The 23,742-nt window shown below is 54.8% G+C and overlaps 1 protein-coding gene across 2 annotated transcripts in view; it reads left to right on the top strand.

Moving 5' to 3' along the window:
- Nucleotides 1-23,510, top strand: part of FBLN5 (fibulin 5) — a 70,709-nt gene extending 47,199 nt beyond the window's left edge. For both annotated transcript variants that reach the window (XM_059687781.1, XM_059687772.1), the window contains exons 5-11: nt 1,896-2,018; nt 4,961-5,077; nt 8,770-8,889; nt 12,615-12,737; nt 13,819-13,945; nt 16,449-16,644; nt 22,664-23,510. In XM_059687781.1, the coding sequence (XP_059543764.1) occupies nt 1,896-2,018; nt 4,961-5,077; nt 8,770-8,889; nt 12,615-12,737; nt 13,819-13,945; nt 16,449-16,644; nt 22,664-22,825 (968 nt within the window). In that variant the 3' untranslated portion in view covers nt 22,826-23,510. The remainder of the gene's footprint in view (nt 1-1,895; nt 2,019-4,960; nt 5,078-8,769; nt 8,890-12,614; nt 12,738-13,818; nt 13,946-16,448; nt 16,645-22,663) is intronic.
- The last annotated feature ends 232 nt before the right edge of the window (nt 23,511-23,742 follow it).

The raw sequence follows: 23,742 nt of genomic DNA, 5'->3' as shown, positions 1-23,742 counted from the left end.
CCCGTCACAGAAGACCCCTGTCCTCGGGGAGCTTCCACTGAGGGGCCCCCGGTGCCCCCCACTCCCACCACAGTCTGCAATAGGCAACATTCAGAGGCAGACACTTCTCTAGGAGAGGCAGGAAAAGGCAGCAACAGCTCAGTGTGGTCCCCCCTGCCAGGTGCGCCAGCTCCCTCCCCTCCTGACCCTGCCAGGCCAGGGGCGGAACGGCCTCTGTTCTCCTGCACGGGGTGGGCTTGGAGTCAGGGGGGCCTGGGCTGAGCTCTCCGCTGGGCTTGTGAGCTCCTCCTGTGCAGTCTTCCCGCCTGTGGGACGGGGATGATGAGCCCATGGGCAGGGCGAGTGTGAGAGTAAGTTCACTAACATCTGTGCGGGCCCAGGCACACTACACAGCCCAGTGTTATTTCCAACTGTGCGGTGGCCGCTGGGGGAGGCGGGAGGAACTGCAGTGACGAGGGGGCAGAAGGCACAGACGGGCCAGGGCAGGACAGGCAGGAGGAAAGACGTTGGGGTGAGGCCAGGCGGAGCCAGGGCTTGAGGTCAAAGGGAGAGGGCGGGGTCAGAGGTCCCGTTATAGCAGTGGTTGGCAAACTCAGTCAACAGAGCCAAATACCAACAGTACAACGATTGACATTTCTTTTGAGAGCCACATTTTTTAAACTTGAACTATATAGGTAGGTACATTGTTATTAACTTAATTAGGGTACTCCTAAGCTGGCCTTTGCTAAAAACATCCTCAATCTGATTGAGGTACGTTCGCTGAGGTCGACCCCTTCCAACTCTCCCACCCACACTCGTCTTGTGTACTTGTTTCGTCCATCTCCTTTCGCTCATCCTCTCTGTATGTCCAAACCATCTCAACATACCTTTCTCAATCCTCGACACTACATCTTCTTTCACTCCACAACGTTCCGTAAAATTAACTTAATAAACTTTACTTAAAGTTTTAGGTCAACTTCTCACTGTATGTGCGCGCCCGCACGTGGTATTTTGTGGAAGAGCCACACTCAAGGGGCCAAAGAGCTGCATGTGGCTGGCGAGCCGCGGTTTGCCGACCACTGTGTTATAGGATCTGAATGCTCTCCCTAAAACACAGCATGGGAGACGGGAAAGAAGGGTTTGTTTCACTCGAAACCGTTTTGAGGCTGAATGTGTCCACCGGGTGTCGTGAGAAATGTGACTACAGCTTGGTCTTTATGCCTCGAGGCTCTCAATGAAGACGGGACTGCCTTAGACACAAGTGACTACAGACAGACAGACAGACAGACAGACAGACAGACAGCGATGGGCATGAAACGGTGTAGACAAGCCCGGTGTGGGCAGAGGGCACAGAGGTCAGCTGCAGGAGAGGAGGGAGCACTGGGGGCTCCATGAAGCATGGTGAAGGGGCAGGAACCTCAGACCGGAAGATGTTCATGGACGGATCCAGTCCAGTGACTCGATTCCAAGCTTCCTCTGGGAGAGGGCCTTTCCTTTTCTTCTCTTATGTCCTCAGAGGTATCGTAGCTCCGTGCACACAGTAGAGACCCCCAAAGACCCCCACGTAACAGGTGAAAGGAGAAGCCGAAACAAAATGCATTTCTAAATCCAGTCATGGTTGTTCTCGGGGTGACCTGCTTGCAGAAAACGATGGGCGAGGGCGGCGGAAAGGAGCCACGGGTGTGTGTTCCCTTCTTGGCCGTTTCCCTTGGTGGATTTCTGGGCAGCAGACTAGCTCCACGAAAGGCCAGTGTCTCCCAGTGGCACCCATCTGGAGGTGGCCCCATCTTTTGGGGTAGAACCCAGGAACGTGATCAACTGCCCCCCAGCCAGACAAGCAAGCAGCTGGCACCCCTGGTGGCACCGGGCCCTACACAGATGGAGGTAACATTCTTCGGAATCTGTTTGTCTTATAGATGTGGACGAGTGTGCAACGGATTCCCACCAGTGCAACCCCACCCAGATTTGCATCAACACCGAAGGAGGGTACACCTGCTCCTGCACCGACGGCTACTGGCTCCTGGAAGGCCAGTGCTTAGGTAACAGCTCTCGGGGGCTCACGGGGACTCTTGGAAGTGAGTGGTTGCCAGGGTCACTGTGAAATGGGCATCGCTGGGTGGGCTTTGCAGGGGGCAGGGGGGAAGTACAAGGCTATGAGCTTACATGTTTCAGCACCACTGTGTTTCTTCTTCTTGTTGTTAATCCTCACCAGAGGATATTTTCCCATTTATTTTTACAGAGAATGGAAGGGAGGGAAGCAGAGGGAGGGAAGTAAAAAGAGAGTGAGAGAGAGAGAAGCATTGATGTGCAAGAGACACATTGATTGGTTGCCTCCTGCATGCTCTGAATGGGGCCAGGGAACGAACCCGCAACCGAGGTAAGTGCCCTTGACCAGGAATTGAACCTGTGACCCTTCGGTGTGCAGGCCGCCACTCTAACCATGGAGCACACCAGCCAGGGCCACACCACCTTTTGAAATCAGTTGTCACCATCTCCGCCACGTCAGCGTCTGAATTTTTTGATTTACTTGTAAGGCTCCTGTTTGATTTTACCTACACCTTCTTCCCGCCTTCAGGACGTGTATGTCCCAGGCAGGAAGGCAGAGGAGAGAGTTAACCTGTCCTAGTTAGAAATCATACTAAGAAGGGCACACTGCTCAGCCACAGGCCAGTTCCAGCTCTCCCGCGTGGGGCAGGAGATCCTGTGCGAACCCCATCTCCGCCCCACACCCCATCATGCCTGCCACACACCCCATCATGCCCACCCCACACCCCATCATGCCCGCCCCACACCCCATCATGCCCGCCCCACACCCCATCATGCCCACCCCACTGGCTGGTCTTTCTTTTTACTGTGAAGGAGCCAGCCGTCCCAATTGAGAATTTCGTTGCTTGCAGTTGGCATCTGCTCTATGGTCTCTCTGTTTATTTTCACTGGAGGGTTATTTTCCTTTCTTTCCCTGTAGTTTTCCGTCTCGCCAAGTGAATGAATTCATAGCCATCTCTCGCTGTCAGTTCAATTTCTATTCTGGGGTGTGATTTCTATGCTGTTTTCTTGGAGAAGCCCTGCCAGGTTCAGTTCTCCGAGACACCGTCCTGTAGCCCCAAAGTCAGCCCTGGAGGAGCCTAGCAACAAATCCACACGACATCATGGAAACAGAAAAAGAAGGTTCTTTTTTCCAAGTCTCTCTCCATCGAGACTGCGTTTAGGTCGGCCCCAGGGCCCTGTCTGCGGCCTCCTGGGGGCCCGATAAGCCAGCCTAGACTTGGCACGGCTCCCCTTTCCAGACATGCACCAGAGGGCTGGCTGCACACGGCATGTGTGAATGTGATGGTCGCTGTGCATTTTAACCAACCTCCGCTATTATGGAAAATTTGATGCCGCTGCTTTGAACATAGGCACATCATTGTGAGTTGTTTGTGCAGGAACTTAATATGTAGAATTTCAGAGCTGGAAGGGACGTTCGATATTATGTCATTCAACTTTTATGCAGTTGGAAACTGACTCAAAAGCGGAGGGACATTTTGGACAAAGTGAATTAGGTCTAAAACCCACCTCCTGTTCTTCAGTCCAGTTACTTTCCACCACCAGGGGGCGCAAGAGAGGATCGGGTGCTGGGGACACACAGGCTGGACGGATGATACAGAGGAAACCCCTCTGATCTGAGGGTGGCCAGACACTGGGACATTCCTCTACCTGGGCGGGTGGTGCCTGGCCCCCGAGTGTGCAGCTTTGGGAGGGGCTCCTGGAGGCCTGACAGGTTTGCCTGGTGCCACATGCACTTCACATCCTAATTGTGGCTGAACGCTTGCCATCCTCAGGCCAAACTTTTTTCTTTCTCTTTAAGACACAAGTTCCATAGCCATGTCCACTGCCCCCTCTGTGCACCTTTGGAGGCATTGCTTTTGGAGAAAAAGGAGGGGCTGGGGGCTGCGCTGGTGTCACTGCGCTGGTGTCACTGCGCTGGTGTCAATTCTGTTTCTTTGTGATGGGGTGGGGCCACAACATTAGTAACAAAGAAACAGAATTTCCGGAGGATGAGGCCCAGAAATCAGGATTTTAAAAAGATTCCCAGGTGATTCTAATGTGCAGCCACGGCTGAGAACCACTGGTTTAGGGGGAAGTGGAGATGAGATAGCCAGTTACAGCTACAGTCAGATCATTCAGTCACAGCAGGTGCTTGTATAGGTGAGGACTTTGTCTCCACCTGTGGGCTTCATTCAAGACATCCTATCTCACAGGAGTGAATTTTCCAGCCCATTAGCCCATGAACTTGGTGGGGGGGGGGTTGAGAAGTGCTTCCCCAGGGACACTAGGCTCCCCATGGACTGGTCCATGTTGGCAGGGAGGTCAGATTGCCTACTCTGCTCAAAGGATCCATTCATTTGCAGAGCGGCTTGCTCAGGAAAGACCAGCCGTGGCTTGGGAGAGGTGTGTTTAGCCAGAGTTGTATGTGCGCTCTAGTGCAAGGAGGAGATCCCCGGTGAGCTCCGGAGTCCTGGTGTTACTGGGTCCGTGGTCTCCAGACTGCAGTGCGACCAGCTCATCCCCCCCCACACTTGTTCTTGTTCTTGTTCCTGACACCTGGGCACAGTCATTGTTGGTGGAGCTGGTGAGGAGTCTATTGGAGCGAGGCTATAGCTTCCTCTTATACTTTGAGCTAATGTGTCCCGCTTATGTACAATCGTAAAGTGGACTCTTAACGTGGATAAAATCTGAGCAGCCATCTTGCCCACTCTAAGCAAAATCGTCCTCTACAACTTTCAAGATAGGGTCAGGTGTTCATGGGACCAAGATGGGTTGGGGAGGATTATAGGGAGATCGAGCCTTGGAATCCAGAGAGTGTCACCAGCCCTGACACTCAGTAGGTACCGTCTTCACGTCGGTTCCCCTTGGCTTCCTTTCGAGCTCTCTCTGCAGAAGAGATGGGGGGCATTGCGGTGGAGAAGAAATGTCTTACCTTGCGTGTTTCTGTTTCCAGACATTGATGAATGTCGCTATGGCTATTGCCAGCAGCTGTGCGCGAATGTTCCTGGATCCTATTCCTGTACTTGCAACCCTGGTTTTACCCTCAACGAGGATGGAAGGTCTTGCCAAGGTATGCGACGTGAACGGTAACTCGAACACGCCGTGAAAACACGAGAGGCTGTCTTCTCCGAGCCTGACAGCTCCTGCGGGTGGGAGAGGCCGCGCTGTTAAAGCGCTTGTCCGCCCAGTGTCACTGCCCGAGCATCTCCTTGCTTACGGAAACCCGAGACCTGAACGGAGGTGGCATGATGCATGTCAAGGAGTGCTCTGGGCATTGCTGGAGTGAGAAGCGCAGCCATCCGTCAGCTGGGAGCTACAGTTTCATGGGCGGGCTCCTCTGTCTGCTGTCCAGCAGCAAGCAGCCTTGCCGGCTTTCTTGGCTCATCAGAAACGTTCTTGCATATCCTGTAGCCTAAGTCCAGTTCCTGGGCCAAAGTGGGGTGGTTGGAAAGAACGCCTGGCCTGACCCTTGATGAATGGCGAAATAAACACGCACACGCTATGCAGGGGTTTCGTGGACAATTTTGATGCCCCGTGTTACAGTTTCCCCTTCAGCCCACGCCAGGAGGGCCTGTTACTTAGCAAAGAGTCTGGTGACGGCGGTCACGTCCCCTACCACTCAGCATTCCTCACAGAAACGGGACGAAACAGAGGCATTTTCTGGTTTTCACATGATTGCTTCGAGCACTGATAAGTAAGAAAAACAATCTCCGTGCCTATTGTGGTTTCCATCTGCCGGTTTCTCCTGCTCAGGAAATGAATTGGGGACTTAAGATTCGAGGAATTAGTGCAGGTCCCGCCTGGCCTGGCCTGGCCGCCGGCTCCCCGCCCGCCCCAGCCCCCGGCCGGGGCCTCCGGGCCCTGGCAGCTGCTCCGTCCAGGGTGGAGGCAGTGCTGGGGACTCAGAATGAGGTCTTTGTCTGGAGCTGCCACCAGGTTTCGCAGGGCCCATTTCCTTGTCACACCACCAGAGGCCTGGCTGGCGGGCTTCTGGCCAGCTAGTTGGAGGATATTATGTCTCCATTTAATCGCATCTAAATCGTTGGGTAAACAGGAAGGCATGGCCTTAAAGAGCGTGATCCTGGACTCTTTGGAAGTCTCCCGTCCAGAGCTGGTTCTGCTGATTGTTCCAACAAGGCTCCTCTCACCAGCAGAGGTCATTTTCTTCTGGGAGTGGAGACGGGGCTGGGCGGTTGAGGGGCCGATAGAGCAAGGGCCCTCCCCTGTCCCTGGAGTGGGAGCAGGCGCCTGGCTCCCTTGCCGCTGTGATAAGCAGCTCAGGGCAGACCCAGGCGTCTCCATGCCAAGGCTGGGGGTTGGATGTGCCAGCCCAGGCCCCCTTCTCTATCCCCCCCGCCCCCCCGAGTCTGGCTTGGTGCACCCGACACCCCCTGAGGAACAGCCAGGCGCAGCAGAGGCCAAAGTCCCATGTGTCCTTGAGCCTCTCAGGGCCGGGCCTGTGCCAAGGAGCAGATAATACGCCTGGCGGTGCCAAGTCCGGCAGCAGGCACAGCACCCAGGCCTGGACACGGGCACTGGGCCACTGGGATGTTGCATCAGCTGGGCCCGCTGGTGACACGAATGTTCCCAACTGCACGGGGCCTTGTGTAATTCTAACACCTCGTGCGAGGAAGTGTGCTCTGCCCTCTTCCAAGCATTGTCCCATCCGTTCATTTCGCTGAATCCCAACAATGGCCTGGACGAGGGAGGCAGGGCAGGTGTGTGTGTGCGGCTCTCTGCACAGACGAGGAAATCCAGGAGCCAAGAGGTTAAGCAATTTGGCCAGTGCCTCAGCCAGGTGGTGGCAGCGCTGAGCGCAGACGAAGGGCCCGGCCTTCCTGCCCAGCAGTGGAGCGGCTGCGGTCTGTTCCCACAGGACCCAGAGGGCGTTTGGACATGTGTGGCTCCTGGGCTGGCGGGAAAGGGCAGCCAGGGTTCCCGGGGGGCAGGATCCTGTGGGTCCTGCTGCTCTGCAGAAACAGCTGAGAGAGAGGGTGGGACTGGAGCCTGCTCATCTCCGTGTGCCGGCGTCTGGCTGGAAGCCACGAGTGCCAGCCCTAATGCTCACCAGCGCCGTCCTGCCTGAACCTGCCTCCACAGCCCGGAGCCACCACGGTTTCCTGGCCTCCCGGGCAGAGAGCTCCAATCCCCCATGGGCAGCAGGGGGCACGGGTATCTCACTGGACCTACCCCGCATGGCCGACTATTATTTTTCTTTCTCTAAAATGCTCCGAGGGCTTCCAGGAAGCAGGAAGTATCTGGGCAGGGAATTATCCCTCCCCTTTAAGAACAGCTTCTCAAAGCTGCTCACTGGGAAGGCTTTTAACTCTGAAAACACTCACATCTCTGTTCAGAGTCTTAAGAGGGCTGCCGGGACGTTTGAAGAGGACAGAAGTTCTCTCGGCTGGAACGTTGGTCATCGGCGTAAGGAGCATGGGAGAGAGAGTGCTTTAAGGTGGGCAGCCAAAGCTAGCGCAGGAGGGGGCGCCCCAGTCCTCCCCGTCTCCGTCAGCTGTGCAGAAGGACTCTTGGGTTTTAGGGAAAGACCCTTCACTCCTGTTCCAGTTACAGGTACACCCTTGTGAGCTTGGGGATTTGGGTACATCTCTCAGCCTCAACACAACCGTGACCATCTTGTTGATGTGTAATTGACGTGCAATGAGCTGCACAGTTCAAGGAACATGCTTTTGTGAACTTCCACAGAGGTGTACACCCACGGACCCATCACCACACTCAAGATAATGAACGTTGCATCGTCCCTAACAGTTTCCTTACACCCCTTTGTGGTCCTCGCCTTAACCTACTGAACTTGGGGCTGTGGCCCTAGAGCAGGGTTGTTGTGAGGATTCCGTGACCTTGAGATTCCGTTATTATCAGTGATGTTATTTATGCATCATTGTCTCAGTCAACTCGGGCGGACACAATGTCATAGACTGGGGGACTGAAACAACAGAAATTTATTTCTCACGGGTTCTGAGGCTGGACGTACAAGATCGGGCGTGGGGGCGGGGGCGGGCAGCATGGCCAGGGGCTTTCGTGGGCGCTCTTCCTGGCTGGTCGATGGCTAACTTCTCTCTGAATCCTCAGCCGGCAGAAAGAGCAAGAGCAAGTCTCTGGTGTCTCTTTCTATGAGGGCACTAATTCCCTCAGGAGGTCCCCACCCTTAGGACCTCACTTAAGCTTAAGTGCTTCCCAAAGGTCCCAGCTCCCAATGCCATCACATAGGAAGTTAGGGCTTCAACGTCAACTTGAACTTGGCCGGAGGGGAAGAGGGGGGGCTGAGAAGGGGCACAATTCATCCCACAGCAGTAATAAGTAGAGTTATTATTAGAATTGTCCCAGTTATTTGTGTGTCTACCTGAAATGTCAACGTCAGTGGGGGTGAGGGCAGAGTTCATTGGGAATGGACTGTGGCAGGTGCAGGAAAGAGCAGACATTGCCTAGAAATTCCTGGTGGTGACCTTGGAGAGCGGACTTCCTAGGAGGTATAAACACGTCCATGTGCGCGCATGTATAGGACGTGTATACATGTTGTTTCTACCCTTCCCCCTGCGTGACTCCAGAAGGACCTATGGGTGGAGCCCCTCATTCTTCAGTGAACACTTCTGGGGGCCGACTTCTCAGTCTGATAGGCCCCAGGTGGACAACCTCGCGGCCCGTGGACCTGGCCCCCCAGGGACAGCAGATGGTGTTGCCAGTGCATGTTTATCTGCCTGGTTCGTTGTTTGGGAACGGTCAGTGACGCCCTCTGGCTTTTCACAGACGTGAATGAGTGTGCAGCGGAGAACCCCTGTGTGCAGACCTGCGTCAATACCTACGGCTCCTTCATCTGCCGCTGTGACCCAGGATATGAACTCGAGGATGACGGAGTTCGTTGCAGTGGTAATGGGTTTTGCTTAGTCCTGGAGACCTCCACCTGTCCTAGGGGCGCAGGGGTGAGGGGTGGCGGGCCAGGGCTTCCTTCACAGGTGTTTCCTCTCATTGCCCTGAAACATCTCCCGTTTGGGACCCAACCACACAACACAGGGACGAGTCACTTCCGGAAAGGTGGAGTGAGGCCAAATGCAAAAACCAATGGGGCGGCCTGTCAGAGTCTGAGATGGGGGCGAAGAGGGAGAGGGGTCACCCAAGTTTGCACGTTGGTGTGAGTTCTCTGTCCTCACCCAGCAGTGACCCAGGTCCTGGGGAGAGCACAGACGGTGCTGACACAGGGCAGTAGCCCAGGAACAATGGTCTATCTCATACGGTTGGGTCAGGAGGGGCATGTGGAGAGAATGAGGTCATGTATGTAAGTGCAAACACTGAGAAATTCTAAAATCTCTGCAAACACTCGGTGCCCAGCTCCAGACCTGGCACCTAGCGAGCATGAAATAAGTAGTTGTCAGATCAATGTGCGAATGGTTGAACAGTGAATGAACGAGCCCTTAACTTGTTGTGAGAACGTAGATGTGACAGCTTAGTTGAGCCTTTTATAAATCCCTTCCAAGCCCAATAAGAAGCTGGTGCTCTGCCCATGCCGGATGGTGGATTCTGTCCTAATTTTCTTCTTAGCCCTTGTAATAGGAAACGTGTCAACTCTTGTCAACGCCTTGAAAACAGGGACCGCATCGTACTCCTATATTAGCATCCTGCACAGAGCCATGCGCAGCTCTTTCTTTTGTTCTTCCTTCTTTTCTTTCTCCCCTACCCCCCCCCCCACGCCCCCGCTTGTTTTTGTTGTTTGGTAAATGTTGAATTAAGCCCCAACCCGTCCACTTTTGGCATCATCATCATCATCAGTGGTAAATGAACACAGGCCGAATTAATGATGCTTCACTGTATTTTTCAAAAACCAGTGGTTGCCGTGCCCGAGGGCGTGAAAACCTTTCTGTCTGGCAGGATGGAACGTTTCCTAATCCTGGGCCTCACTGTGACAGGAAGTGCCCCGGGTCGAGATGGGACTGTGTGATAGCCACTCGGGACTGGAGTGTCTGGGGACAGAGTTCCCTGAAAAAAACCAGCGCCTCTCCCAGGGGCCAGGAGAGCCAGGGCAGCGAGTAGGCAGTGACAGGGAGCCTTCCACCCATTACATGTCAGCCCAGAAACGGTAATAAAATACCCTCAGGCATGAAAAGCTACTTTCTTCCTAGATTTCCGTGTCCCGCATGGCACTCCTTGGGGCATCTGGGCCAAGGAACCAATTGGTGGGAGGGTTAGCCTCAGGAGATGGGGTCAGCTGTGTCTCTCGAGTTCCTTGCACGTCCACAGGGGTTTTTTCCCATCCACAGAGGCGGTGTGGTGGAGCCAGACAGAGCTGAGTCCAAATTTTGGCTCTGCTGTGTAGTGCTTGCCCTGGCCAGGTCGCTCCCTGCGCCTCAGTTTCCTCATTCATTGAAAAACAAACACCCTCAGCGGGTGGTCACCAGGATTAGACATGTTGGTGTAGCTAAGGGCCATTGCAGGTTCACGTGCTTTCTCTAGGCGTAAGTGGAAGAGACCTTTGGCTTTTCCGGCAGTGTACCTGCTCGGTGGTTTGGCAGGGGTTTTCCGTTGCCTGGCTTCACCTAAAATGGCCAACTTCTCCACATCCACCAGGATGCCCGTGTTCCTCAGACTTAGAGTGACCATGACCCCTGGTCATTGAGGGCTTTAGGGCTGGCTTCGGATAGCATTGTGACACAGAATTTATGTCCCATCTCTTCTACTTACCCCCTTTCTCTGCTAATCACTTTCCCCAGGAAATGTCACCCTCACTATTATCACAGCCAGTGTGGCCCCTCCATGCGGCACCAGACCCTTCCTAGCCGTGTTCCCTTGCCCCTCAGGGATTTGGGAAGCCCAGCTGATCCCGGAAACCATGGTGGGTTTTAAGGTGGATGAATGAGAAGGGCCTCCTGCGTGCTCCCTGCCAGAAACTGGGCTCGTATTTCAGCTCTTAGGTCTGGGGATTGCAAACCCTAAGATACACTGAGTGTGTCTGTTACGGCCCCTTGCTGCCTGGTGGGAGGCGGGGAGGGGTGCTACCATCTCCTCTGCACAGGAGCTCACCCTGCTCAGGGGATGTCCCCCAACCTCAGGACTCCCCAAATCCATCCATTTTAAGTCTCCAGTATGATCGACTCAGGGAGACCTAACAGAATTGTGTTGACAAGTATAGGATCTGGAGGCTGGCTGGGTTCAGATCCCCACTTTACTGGTTAGTCATTATCTGTGAATTGAGTAAGTTACCGAACCTCAGTTTTTCCATGTAAAGCATGGCTACTAATAGCACCTCCTCCACAAGCTGAGGTGAGGATTAAATCCGATGAGGCAGGTAAAGCATTTAATTGGGTGCCTGGTACATAGCAAGTCTCAGGAACTGCCGGGGGCTACTCCTGCTTCTACCGAAGGTCTGAACCAATCCACACTGACCCATTTCCAGCCTCCCTCAGCCTGCCTCACCCCAACACCAAGTGACAATTCTCCCCAGCACTGCCAGGCCATAGAGATAGAACGGGAGCTACAAATGGGAGCCTCGTATGCAGTCTAGGAGTCTGTGCAGAGTGAGGACACACTTTGTTATGATGAGCGGGGCTCCCAGGGGACTGGGTGGGGCCATGGCAGAAGCGGATCTCACTGCACATACCTTAGCTCTCAAATCCGCATCCCAGTTCTGCTGGCTCGGAACCCATCACCTGAAGGTCCCGAGAGAGACTGGAAGGATGCGAGAGGCATCAGGCATGTAACACCCGGATTATCCGATGGCGGAGAAGCCTCCTCATTGGCTGACACCCACTCGGGGTGATCCCAGCCATCAGCGGTCTGTGAGTTGGAGAGCAATCCGAGGACATGTCACAGGGGGAAACGAGTGAAAGCAAGTTTTCGGGAAACAACAAATGAAATGAAAACATGTTTTCTTTGGCCTCTTGGTTGAATGACGCTCAAATGGGGGCTTCGCTGCCAAACTCCGTGTGTGATAAAGAGCTGGCTTTGCTGCGACGCCTGCTTCTGCAGCCACTGCCACCGCCTGCGGTTCAGAGGCCCCCAGAGGCAGGCGGGCCGCTGAGCCACGGGGTGCCCCCCCGCCCCATGCCCCTGTAGAGTTTTCTCTTCCAAGGAGGCTTTTGGACATAAGGAAGTTTTGATAGAATGGACACCCCCTGGCTTTCTGGCTATGTCCCTTTTCATTGTGGTTTTAGGAATAATATGATTTTTCAACTTGGGGCAATGAATAAAGTTGCCCTTTTAGAAGACCAGGGCCAGTGAGTCATTTTTGGTTTCCGAGGAAGAGCTCTGTAACCAGAAAACTCCAGCGAGCAAACAAATCCCACCTCCAGAGATGGAGGGTGGATTCACCTGCAGGGCACAATGAGTCAGCAATATAGCAGGGCCAGAGGCAGAGGGAGTGGGAAGCTCGATGGAGAGAGATTTCATTTCCTAACAGAGTTGTCCAAATATCAATGGGCTGTCTCAGTAGGTAGTGAGCTCCCCGTCACCAGACATATTCAAGAAGCAAATTGGCGGCAGCTTAGCAGTAAAGTTATCATGTGTCCGAGAGTGTGGAAGCGGGAGTAGACGGCCAGTGAGCTCCCACCTCCAGGGAGTCTGTGATTATAAACAGCAGGTGTAACTTGTCCCCTCTCTCCCAGACATGGACGAGTGCAGCTTCTCCGAGTTCCTCTGCCAACACGAGTGTGTGAACCAGCCGGGCACGTACTTCTGCTCCTGCCCCCCTGGCTACATCCTGCTGGATGACAACCGGAGCTGCCAGGGTAAGGCCGGCCAGAGGGGCCTGGCGGAGGGGGACGTAAAGGTGGGGCTGGCTCAGATGTCTTCACCTGAGGACCGCTGTGCCACTTTGTGAAGGTGACAGGGGTGAGAGCATGAGTGGGTGTTAGCGGCTCCCAGAGTGGCAGTTTCTGGGCAGGATGCCTGGGCTGGTGCCTTTCTGCCCTGTGATTCATCCGCTGGCCCCAGAAAGGACATGACCGCTCGCGCTTCTGTAAATGAACTCTGCGGATAGAGGTGGCATCCGCCAAGGGCCGGTCCTGCCTCCCTCGGCAGATCTGCGGGCCCTCTGAGGGCTGCTCCCGACCTAACTAGGACATTGTGTGACCTGAGCAACCAGAGCCCAGGCTTTCTCACGGCCCCTGGGGGCCTCCTGGTCAACCTTTTTCTACTGACTTCCTAGAGAAGGGATGCCAGGGAGACCTCACCCATCTGACTGCTCTGTCCCTTAAAGGGTCGGGACCCTATGCTGAGTAAGGGTGGGTCTTATTCAGATCCTACACTTGGCCATTTTCCAGCCCCATGCTCCACCCACCGGGGCCAGTGGGGGAGGCTGGTAGCTGAGCGGCTGACCCACTTCAGCCTTCTTGCGCCTGCCTTGCCCCAACACCAGCAAGAATCCTCCATCGCAGTGCCAAGCAATAGAAACACATGAGCTACCAATGGGAGCCATGCATGTAATTTAAATTTCTCCAGGAGTCACATTAAAAGAGTGAAAAGAAACAGGTAACATTCATTTTAAGACTACATTTCATTTAATGCGATGTATCTAAAATGTTCCAACATGTACGTACTCCATATACAAATCAGTAATAGTTTACGTTCTTTTGTATGAAATTGTCGGAATCTCGTGTCTTTTCCACTGACCGGGGCACATCTCCGTCTGGACCAGCCGCATTCTCAGTGCTCAGTGGCCCCACGTGGCCAGTGGCTGCCCTCCTGGCCCGTGCAGCTCTGCAGTCAGGCCCAGGCAGCCCCCACCCCCAGGCACCCCCTCCGCCTGGCCCAGGGCCAGCACCCTGGAACACTGCCCTGCTTCAGCCTGTCCTCTGCCCTGCTTTTCAGACATCAACGAGTGCGAGCACAGGAACCACACGTGCACCCTGCAGCAGACCTGCTACAATCTGCAAGGGGGGTTCAAGTGCATTGACCCCATCCGCTGTGAGGAGCCGTACATCCAGATCAGCGATAAGTAAGTCGTGGCTTCCCCTGGGAAATGGGCACGTGGGTGAGGGGCCTGGTTCAGGAGGCTGCCTGAAGTTTCAGGAAGATTCCTGGAGCTGACCAAGAGGAGAGTTCGGGAACTTTCTTTCCCTTTGACAACTTGGCTCTGGGTACACGGGATTCTTGCTTGGGCTTCTCAGACGTCTTGTGCGTTGGACCCACTGGTGGTGGTGTTAGAGTGCAGGTCCCGACTCCGTGGGCTCGGGGTGGCCTGAGGGAGACGGACAGTCCCCCTGGACTGTGCTGTGAGCAGCGAGGAGCAGGGGATGTCACCGGGAAGTTCTCAGCCCCCGGGTACTTAGCGTCCTGTAATCACGTTTCCGGTGTCACGATGTTCACTGTTCACTAGCTCACCAGATGGCAAATACTGGAACTGGGGACGGAACTAAAGGGAAGACCACCTCTACAGCTGAAAGGCCTCGACAGTGTTTGCCTGTGTGTGGCCTCCTAGGAGTTCCTTCTCTTTCTTTTCGTCCCCGTTTAACCATCTCAGTTCCTCCTCGGGAACACACACACATACACACACACACGCACACGCACACACACGCGCACACACACATGCATGTGCATCTTCTGCCCTCCTCTCTGCTGGTGACACATTTACCACCCTGAGCCCCGCCCCGCCCTAGCCCTGGGATGCGCTGGACACGCCCCTGGTGTCCTCTAGGAATGCAGCCTCCAGAGGAGGTCCTGGCGTAGCCCGGTGCTTCCCCCTCAGATCAAAACTGACAAAAGAAATAAGCCAGTCAGAGAAAGATAAGTATCACATGATCTCACTCATTTGTGGAATATAATGAACAACATAAACTGATGAACCAAAACAGAGACAGAGAAGCACCCATCAGACCGTCAAACCTCAGGGGGAAGGTAGGGGAGGGTGGGGGTAAGGGGGAGAGACCAGCCAAAGGACTTGTATGCAGGCATATAGGCCTACCCAATGGACGCAGACACCAGGGGGGTGAGGGCATGGGGGGGGGGGCAATGGGGAGATAAGGACACATATGTAATACCTTAATCAATAAAGAAAGAAAAATTTTAAAAAAAACTGACAAAAGAAGACAAAGCAGGGACAGGTCCTTTAGAGCGCCTTCGCTTATTGCTCAGAGCTATGCTCCCAAGCAGCCCTTTGCAGAGGAGTCTCGTATTTCTGGTCCCACGGCCCTTTGTGGCAGAGCTGAGCCGTGGGTTACTCCTACCGCCTTCTGTTCCCAGTTCTCTCTGGGTTGCTCCAGGCTGCCCTGGTCTGTGGCTGGAAATTGACCGGGTTCAGCTGGCAGCACTGAGCTGGTGTTACGGCGGTCCCCGGCAGGCCACTGCAGACGCCCAGTGACCCCGGCCTCCGGGTCCCCGCGCAGTCAGACCCCAGCCGCCTCTCCCAGGTCATTTCCTGGCCCAGGTGTCCTGTACTCCTGCCAACCTGAACAGGGCACGCTCTCACCTTTACCCCGGCGTGCCCCGCCTCCGGCTTTCACGCACACATTGTCTGCATGTGGAAGCCATTCCTCCCGTTGCCACGCAGACGGATCTGCCCCGCCTTTCAGAGCTCAGCTCCCCGCCAATCCCAGCTGCTTGTGGCCCTCTTCAGCTGGGAGCCATCACTCCCTCCTCCCAACGTCTTCTAGGAAACAGTTCTTCGTGTGACTTTTAATGTGACCATTTGGCACCGGGGACATTTGGCTTGGCAATTTCGATGCAGCCTTAAAGAGCAAAACTTTAAAAATGCTTTTACACACCCATTGAGGTGTTAGTCGAGATCCTGTTACGAGCCAAACAGGGTGCTGAGTGCCCTGGGCTTTGCTCTTCGAGTAAAGGAGGAGAAAGACGTTAGACGTACCGTCACACAGGAGCACACCATCGTAGGTTGTGACGGGTGCTATGAACGGGGAGAGCAGACATTTGCAAAATGAAAGACTAGGTTGGACCTGGTCTAGACTGGGCGCTTACAAGCCCTTCTGAGGAAAGGACATTTGAGTTGGAATGGGAAGGTGAGTGGATGTTAACGTAACAGAGAGTGGAAGGGCAGACGGAACAGCATGTGCAAAGGCTACAAGGCTGGAGTGACCTTGATTTCTTCACTGTTAAAACTCATTGTTTTCTGTATAGAAATATGAAATAAAATTTCTTAATGAGTGCATATGGCTGGGGAAGTGAAGGGCTGTGCCATGGTGGCACATTTCACTGACGAAGCACATGAGAAATGTGAGTGGCGTGGGCCAGGACTCCGAAAACCAGACACCCACGGGTTATACCTCCAGTCACAAGAATATCTGATTGGCCAGAATGGGCCATTCTCTAGGAAACAGAGAGCTCGCCGACGTGCCGGAGAGGTTTGAAAGAGAGGCGTCTACGGTTACCGCATTTGGATGACAAAGACGGGGTGGCCTCCTTTTCGTGTTTTAAACGGGGAAGTGGTTCCGACCAGCGACTGGAAAGGACTGACCACGTTCTCACACGATCCCCCTTGTCAACAGCCGCTGTATGTGTCCCGCCGAGAACACCGGCTGCAGAGACCAGCCCTTCACCATCCTGTACCGGGACATGGACGTGGTGTCCGTACGCTCCGTTCCTGCTGACATCTTCCAGATGCAAGCCACCACCCGCTACCCCGGCGCTTACTACATCTTCCAGATCAAGTCTGGGAATGAAGGCCGAGAATTCTATATGCGGGTAAGAGGGGTGGCGAGCGATGGTCACTATCTTTTTTTTTTTTAAATAAATATATTTTTATTGATCTCAGAGAGGAAGGGAGAGGGAGAGAAACACCAGTGAGGAGAGAGAATCATGGATCAGCTGCCTCCTGCACATGCCACACTGGGGATGGAGCCCACAACCCGGGCATGTGCCCCAACCGGGAACCAAACTGTGACCTCCTGGTTCATGGGTTGATGCTCAACCACCGAGCCGTGCCAGCCGGGCAGATGGCCACTGTCTTCAACCACGCATCGTGTCGTCTAGCCTGGCACGTGTTTCTAGAAACAGGTCAGCGTGCAGCTAGGAGGGGCTGGGAGAGGGGAGGGGAGTTAGGCCTCCAAGGTGCTGTTCCAGGAGCGTTCTGTATGGCCTTGCGAGATCCACTTCTCCCCCGTGGGCCTCTGGATCCTCGTCTGTGCCACGAGAAACGAGGCCAAGATGCAACTTTCCGCCTCTTTCCTCCGACAATCCCACGGGAGAGGCATTTACATACCCTCCTATCCATTCACTCATCTGACAAACGCTTATCAAGTGCCTACTATGCACAACTGGAAACTGGGAAAATGGCAGTTCGTAAAACATCCCCAAACCTCCGCCGGCGTGGTACCTACGCTGCAGTGAATAGAAAGGCGCGCCTGGCGGAGGTGGGCTCTGCCTGCGTGTCCGACACAGTAGCCACGGTCTCTTTAAATTTAAACCAATTAAGATGAAATAAAATGATAAATCAGGTTCTTCCGTGGCACCAGCCATATTTCAAGTGCCCAGTAGCCACACGGGGCTGCCGTATTAGCTCAGAGAGAGAGAGAGCAGTTCTACCTCCCGCCACCTCGGGTGGTGGCACCTCTTAGCGCCCACAGCTTAGGTGTTTTTCTCATTTCTGTGAGAATTTGGGCACTGGCCCAAAAATGGGTTCCAGAAAATCTGGAATTACCTGGATTATCCAAAATAATTCGAAATATGGCGGCCGAGGCCTGGAATGCCGGTTTCCTATGGCTGCTGTAAGAAATTGCCAAAAACTTGGTGGCCTAAGACAACAGAAATTTATTCGCACGCAGTTCTGGAGCCAAAAGTCTGAAACCACTTCCACTGAGCTGACATCGTGTGTTGGCCGAGCCGTGTTCCCTCTGGAGGCTCCGGGCGAGAATGCCTCCCGTCCCTCCTCCGGCTTCTGGCGGCTGCTGCCATCGCTTAACTCGTGGCCACATCGCTCCAGCCTTTGCCTCCGGGGGCACGGGGCCGCCTCTCTGTGCAGCCATCGCCCCCGTCTCTCACAGTGACACTAGTGTTTGGGTTTCGGGCTACCCAGCGAATCCAGGGTAATCGCTCTGTGGCCAGGTCCTTAATTTCATCACGCCTGCAGTTTCCTTGTCCTTATACAGTAACAGTGACAGGTTCCGGGGCTCAGGACCAGATACCTTGGCGGGGGGGTGGGGGGGGAGCATGCCCCAGGAATCTGCATTTCTAACAGATGCAGCAGGTGGTCTTCCAGAGTCACTGTGGGCAGCGATACGCAGAAAGACGGGCCATGAGAGCTTATCCATTCTAGGGCGGAGGGCCCAGGCCTGCAAGAGGGCCACGTGTCTGAGCTCTCTCCCTCTCCTCTCCCCACCTCCTGGCAGACTCTTCCAATCCCTGCCTCTGGGGATGCGACTATGAAAACAGGGAGGTCTCAGAAACAGAGGCTAGAACAGGTTAGAAAAGGTCCCAGGTGCTGGCGTCGTGCCTGCGTCCTCACTCACGTGTTTTTGGCAAGACCCAACGCAGGGCCAGGTCACGTGTGATAACAGGGCCTGTGAAGCCAACATCTGTAGGCCCGTGTAGCAAGGTCAAGGGCTTTGGGAGGAGATGGAAGGAGGGGAGGGGAGAGGCGCTTCTGCAAGATGAAGAAGACGGAGCTGTGTTTATGTCTGCCCTTTCCCCCAACCCTTCAGCAACAGCTGTCCACCAGAAACCCACAGCTGGGAGCTTCTGGGGGAAGCCTCGCCCACTGGCCTTCACCAGCCTGGCCTCTCGCATCTGGACAGACACCAGGGGCCCAATCAGAGGGCACACCGATGCTTCTCTTGGGGAGTTAGAATACCTTCACTGACACCACCTGCCTCTGTATTTTCTCTCCCAACAGAATGGCAGACCTGCAGAAGGTGGTCTTGTCTAGGCAAGACTGGGCTCCCCAGGATGCCACCCACTGAAATCCCCCCAGACCCAAATGTTCCCGGTGGCTGACTTGTATGAGTGACGGTGGGAAGGGGATTAATCCTGCAGGTGGAGTGGGCAGGTGTGAGGGCTCCTTCCTGGAGGCCCCCTCTGCTGCCTGGGGTGTCGCAGTAACTAGGGGCCCCTTGAAGCTCACAACGCTGAGCTGCACGGAGCGTGTGCCCTCTCGGAGGACTTGAGAAGGGCCCTCATCCTTTACTATTTACTCAGAGGGTGCTGAGGGGATGAGGGGGACGCAGGCCTGCTCTGAGAATGGCTGAAGGAGCTGAGGGACGGGGAGGGAAGGTTCCGAGGGCTGAGTACAGGCTCCGTGGGGGGAGCCCGTGCCGAGGCCGCGGGCATGGGAGGAGGAAGACGGACAAGGCGGCTTCCACGTGTCCAAGCTGCCCAGCATGCAGCACCCTCCTCAGGAGGCCACACGCTGTTGTTCTCTTTAAAAATGTCTTTTTCTTTTTTTATATGACTTTGTTTTTACATATTTATGGAAGAAAAATGAGAGTATACAGACAAACCAGCAAGTTACAGCGTCGTCACTCTAGTGTGGGCTCTGGAGCCGGGCCGAGCGCCTCCTTGGCGTCCTGCGCTTTGCCAAGCGCGTGACCTTGGGCCTGTTACCTAACCTGCTAGGCCTCGCTTCCTCGTCTGGGAAGACGGACGATGGCAGTGTTTACTCTGGGATCAGATGAGATCAGGCACGTAGCGCGGTGCCTGGGACACGGAATGACAGTTTTTATCAGGCAACTGGGATGGGCAAGGGTGGAACGTTCCATGGCTCTCTTGTCACCCGGCTGTCGAGCCCGGCTCTCCTGGGGGATTCCCAGGTGCTCTCGGTCACTGTGGAATGGTCTCCTTCTCCCACAGCAGAAGTCCGGGCTGGTGGAAGTGGAGCCCTCAACCTCTCAGCCTCTCATTCAGTTGGTCCAGGGCCAACTCCATTCTGTCACTCATTCCTTCTACCACCACCAGCATTAGTTCAGCACCACCATGTAGGTGTCTTTGCGTCAGGCCGGAGAGTTCTGGAGCAAACAGGATATAGCCTCTGCCCTGGAGGAGCCCACGCTGAGGAGGGGGGGCGGGGGAGGGAAACAACCAGGCAAACATTTACAATGCAAAGTGGTGATTCTCAAGTAGTGTGAGTGCTGTGCGGCGGCAGGAAATGGAGAGGTCCCGAGACCTCATCATTGAGCAGAGTGGTCAGAGCATGACTTTGTGAGTCAGGCACTCTAGTACCATGTGCAAGTTTTGTAACCTTAATTAGTGTACTTAACCTACTTACACTGCAGTGTTAGGAGGATCAAGTAAGAGATGTATGAAAGGTCGTAGCCAACTGCATAGCCACCTCTACCCACCACCATCTCTACCTCTACCCACTACTACCTCCACCCACCACCACCTTTATCATCATCATCATCATCACCACCACCATCTCCACCACCACCACCACCATCATCACCACCACTACCACCACCACCACCACCGTTACCACCACCACCACCACCACCACCACCACCACCACCACCGTTACCACCACCACCACCACCACCACCATCACCACCATCATTTTCCAATGACCACCAAGTCCATCGATGACCGGAGGCTTTCAGGGGCTGCTTCATTAATGCCCTGACTCTGCCCTAAAAGCCTAGAGGAGGTGCAAGTGGCTGTCCTCGGCTCTCCTGACAGGCACTTGAGTCCTCCCTTGTGAGGGGGCTGGCCTTTCTCCGGCTGCTGCCGGTCGGAGCCGGGTGGAGATCGAACTTGCTGATCTCTATAGCTATTTCCAAATTGGAGGCTTTGACCGGGAAAGCCCCACGGAACAACTTGGAAGTGTCCAGTTGTTCCATTCCCCCTCCCGGGCTTTGCAGCTCTCCCTCCAGAGGGCTACCTACAGCTCAGGGTTCTCAACCCTTGGCCTTTGCTCATGCAAACAATAAAAACTGGGGAGATGTGTGTATGTAAACGCTGCATTTCCCTGTGTGGCTGTGCCTGCTGAAGTCCTGGCCCAGGGCCCCAGGTTTTGCAAGAGCTGACAAGGAAGTCGGAGCGAGCCGCTGCATGAGCAGGTGCCAGTTTGCCCTGATGCTGACGCGAACAGAGGGAGCGGATGCCAAGAGGAAATTGCACCAGCGGACAGTGGAGGTCCCAGTACCTGGCTGGCACCTGTCTGCCAGCCCCACCCTTGACGTGCCTGGGGAGCGCTTGGGGATGCCCAGAACTTTACGGGAGATCGATAAAACACCTGGTGTGGCCAAGCTTCTTGATTCTGCAGAGACTGTTGCTTTCAGTTGCTGGGCTCTGCAGCTGGTAGGAAGCGATTGGCCAGCATATCCTCGTGTCCTCTCCAGGGGCCCACTGTGTGGCCATTCACTGAATCCTGAGCATCTCTCCTGAAGGGCCGTGTTGGAGAGGAAAAGTGGTACCCACCAGGCTCTTGTGGCGATTGTGCAGAGAAACAGGCCTGGAGATTGCAGTCAGAAGCACCTGAATGAAATCCCTCAGCTCGGCCCCTGACTAGTTGGGTGACCCTGAGCAATTCCTTAACCTCCCTGGGCCTCAGTTTGCTTATTTATAAAATGGGGAAATAATGAGACACCTTCAATACGGTAGCCAGGGTCTGTGCTTTCAGATGGGCACTTCCCAGTTAGTGTGCCCACGAGTCACCTGGGGATTGTGTTAAGCTACAGATTCTGGCGCCGGAGGTCACAGGTGGGGCCTGAGGTCCTGCATCTCTAACCAGCTCCCAGAGGATGCTGATGCTGCCGGTCCAGGGACCACACTCTGAGTAGCAAGGCCTTTCGGGGTTTCCATGAGGATCACATAAGCACATGTACATCCAAGTGGCCAGAGGAGAGCCTCACACGTGGTGGTGGGTGCTCGATTGATGTCGGGCTGCTGTCCCTCCCTCCTCAGGACTTTAAGAAAAAGATTCAGTGGAGGAGAAAAGTTCAGGTGACATTATGAGGACCACAGCGATAGTCGCAGAATGGTAAAGCTGGAGGTGACTACGGTCTCTAGACAGGAGCCACAGCAGGGCTGCGTATGGAAACTGGAGGCTCATAAACAAATGACAGGTGCCCCAGGCAACATGACAATCCACGGAGGCAGAAGATCTAAGAGTCCGAGGTGCTTTGGGGGCTATTAGGAGCTGGGCCCCAAGAGGTGAAGTGACAGCTTTAGGTCACTCTGTTTCATCAATCCTTTGTTCTCTCATCCAAGACATATTTACTGAACACCTACTGTGTGCCAGGCACCACAGTGGTGGTTAGGGGATTCAGTGGTGACAAACCTAACCCTGTAGATCGGATCTCTACAGAGCTCCTGGTCTAGTGGGGACCTGGACATCAGAGGTGGTCCAAGTAAATAGTGTGGATGATGACACATGGTCATGAATACTTCCCATTCTAGGCAGAGTAGCAGGTGTAATGGCAGAGGGTCCAGAGGGTGGGTAGGAAGGGTGACTTCGATCGAGGAAAGCAGGGAAGGCTCCTCGGAGGAAGCGATGTTTCTAGGTGAGACCCGAAGAGTTAGCAGGAAAGAGCCAGGTGGAGTGTGGGGATTCCAGTGTGACGGAAGTGGGCCAGGGGGAGCACCCTGATTGGGGCTGCAGGAGCGGGCTGCGGCCAGACCACCCGGCCTTCTGTGGGGATCGTGTGGGAGGCCACGTGTCCCGAGGGACAGCTCTGCTTTCCTCGCCTTCTCTGCTGTTCCTGGGGACCAGCTGCCCCTGCCCCCTCAGGCAGGCCAGGCCTTCTCTAACAAATGCCCCCCGTTCTGTCCGCAGCAAACAGGCCCCATCAGTGCCACCCTGGTGATGACACGCCCCATCAAAGGGCCCCGGGACATACAGCTGGACTTGGAGATGATCACTGTCAACACCGTCATCAACTTCAGAGGCAGTTCCGTGATCCGACTGCGGATATACGTGTCTCAATACCCGTTCTGAGCCGGGGCCGGAGCCGGAGCCGGAGCCTCCGACACGCCTCTCACCAGCACCAAGGGCCAGGAGACGGGGAGCGACGAGAGGGAGAATGAGAGGGAGACAGACGCCCCGCCTTTCCTGCTGAACGTCCCCCGGAGTCAGCCCCACTGTCCTGGCCACGCCTGCATTATCGTAGACCTGCCGATCGGAGGACACGCTTCCCCAGTTCCTACAGTGCAGTTATCGACAAGGCTTATCCTTGGCACCCTGGCCCGAGGGTCACGGTGATTTTTCCAGGCCTTCCGTTTACCTTCATATTTTTCAAAGAAATAGATTAGGTTTGCTGGGGTCTGAGTTCATGTTCAAAGACTGGGAACAGAGTCCTCCCCGCTCCTCCGTGCCTCCCCAACCCCCCCTCCCGCGTCCACGCTGATTGCCGCTTTGCAAAGGCTCACAGAGCCCCCGGGGACGCGGTGTGTAGCTAGCCCGCTTCCTGTATGCACAGAGAAGGCTATGGAAAGAAGCCACTGCAGGGCCGAAGGGTTCTTACAGAGTCTATGCCAAAACCACGTCTGGTGTCTGCCGCCGTAAAAGAAGGCTTAGAGTTGTCCTGAAACTTGTATAACTGTTTAATCCTTTCTTTTTGTTCATTTTGAGTTTTTCGTGTTTTGTTTTGTTTTTAATTAAAAAAAAAGAATAAGTGGTAGAATTCCTTCCGGAGGCCTTCGGGCACATGTTACGTTCTGTCTTCCCACACCCCGTCTCCTCTCCATTTTAGCCCCGTGTCTCCTCTGAGGACCCCTGCATCATGCTTGCTTTCGAATTTTGACCCAACTGGGTTGGAAGGCGGAGGTCTCCGAACTGGTGAGGTATCTGAAGGGAGTCTGTGTGTGGTTCATCCGGGCACCGTAGGGGATTCCGCACTTGGGCCGGTTCTAGCG

The sequence above is a fragment of the Myotis daubentonii genome, chromosome 1, assembly GCF_963259705.1.
Source record: "Myotis daubentonii chromosome 1, mMyoDau2.1, whole genome shotgun sequence".
Lineage (NCBI taxonomy): Eukaryota > Metazoa > Chordata > Mammalia > Chiroptera > Vespertilionidae > Myotis > Myotis daubentonii.
This window is presented reverse-complemented; position numbering and strand designations above follow the sequence as displayed.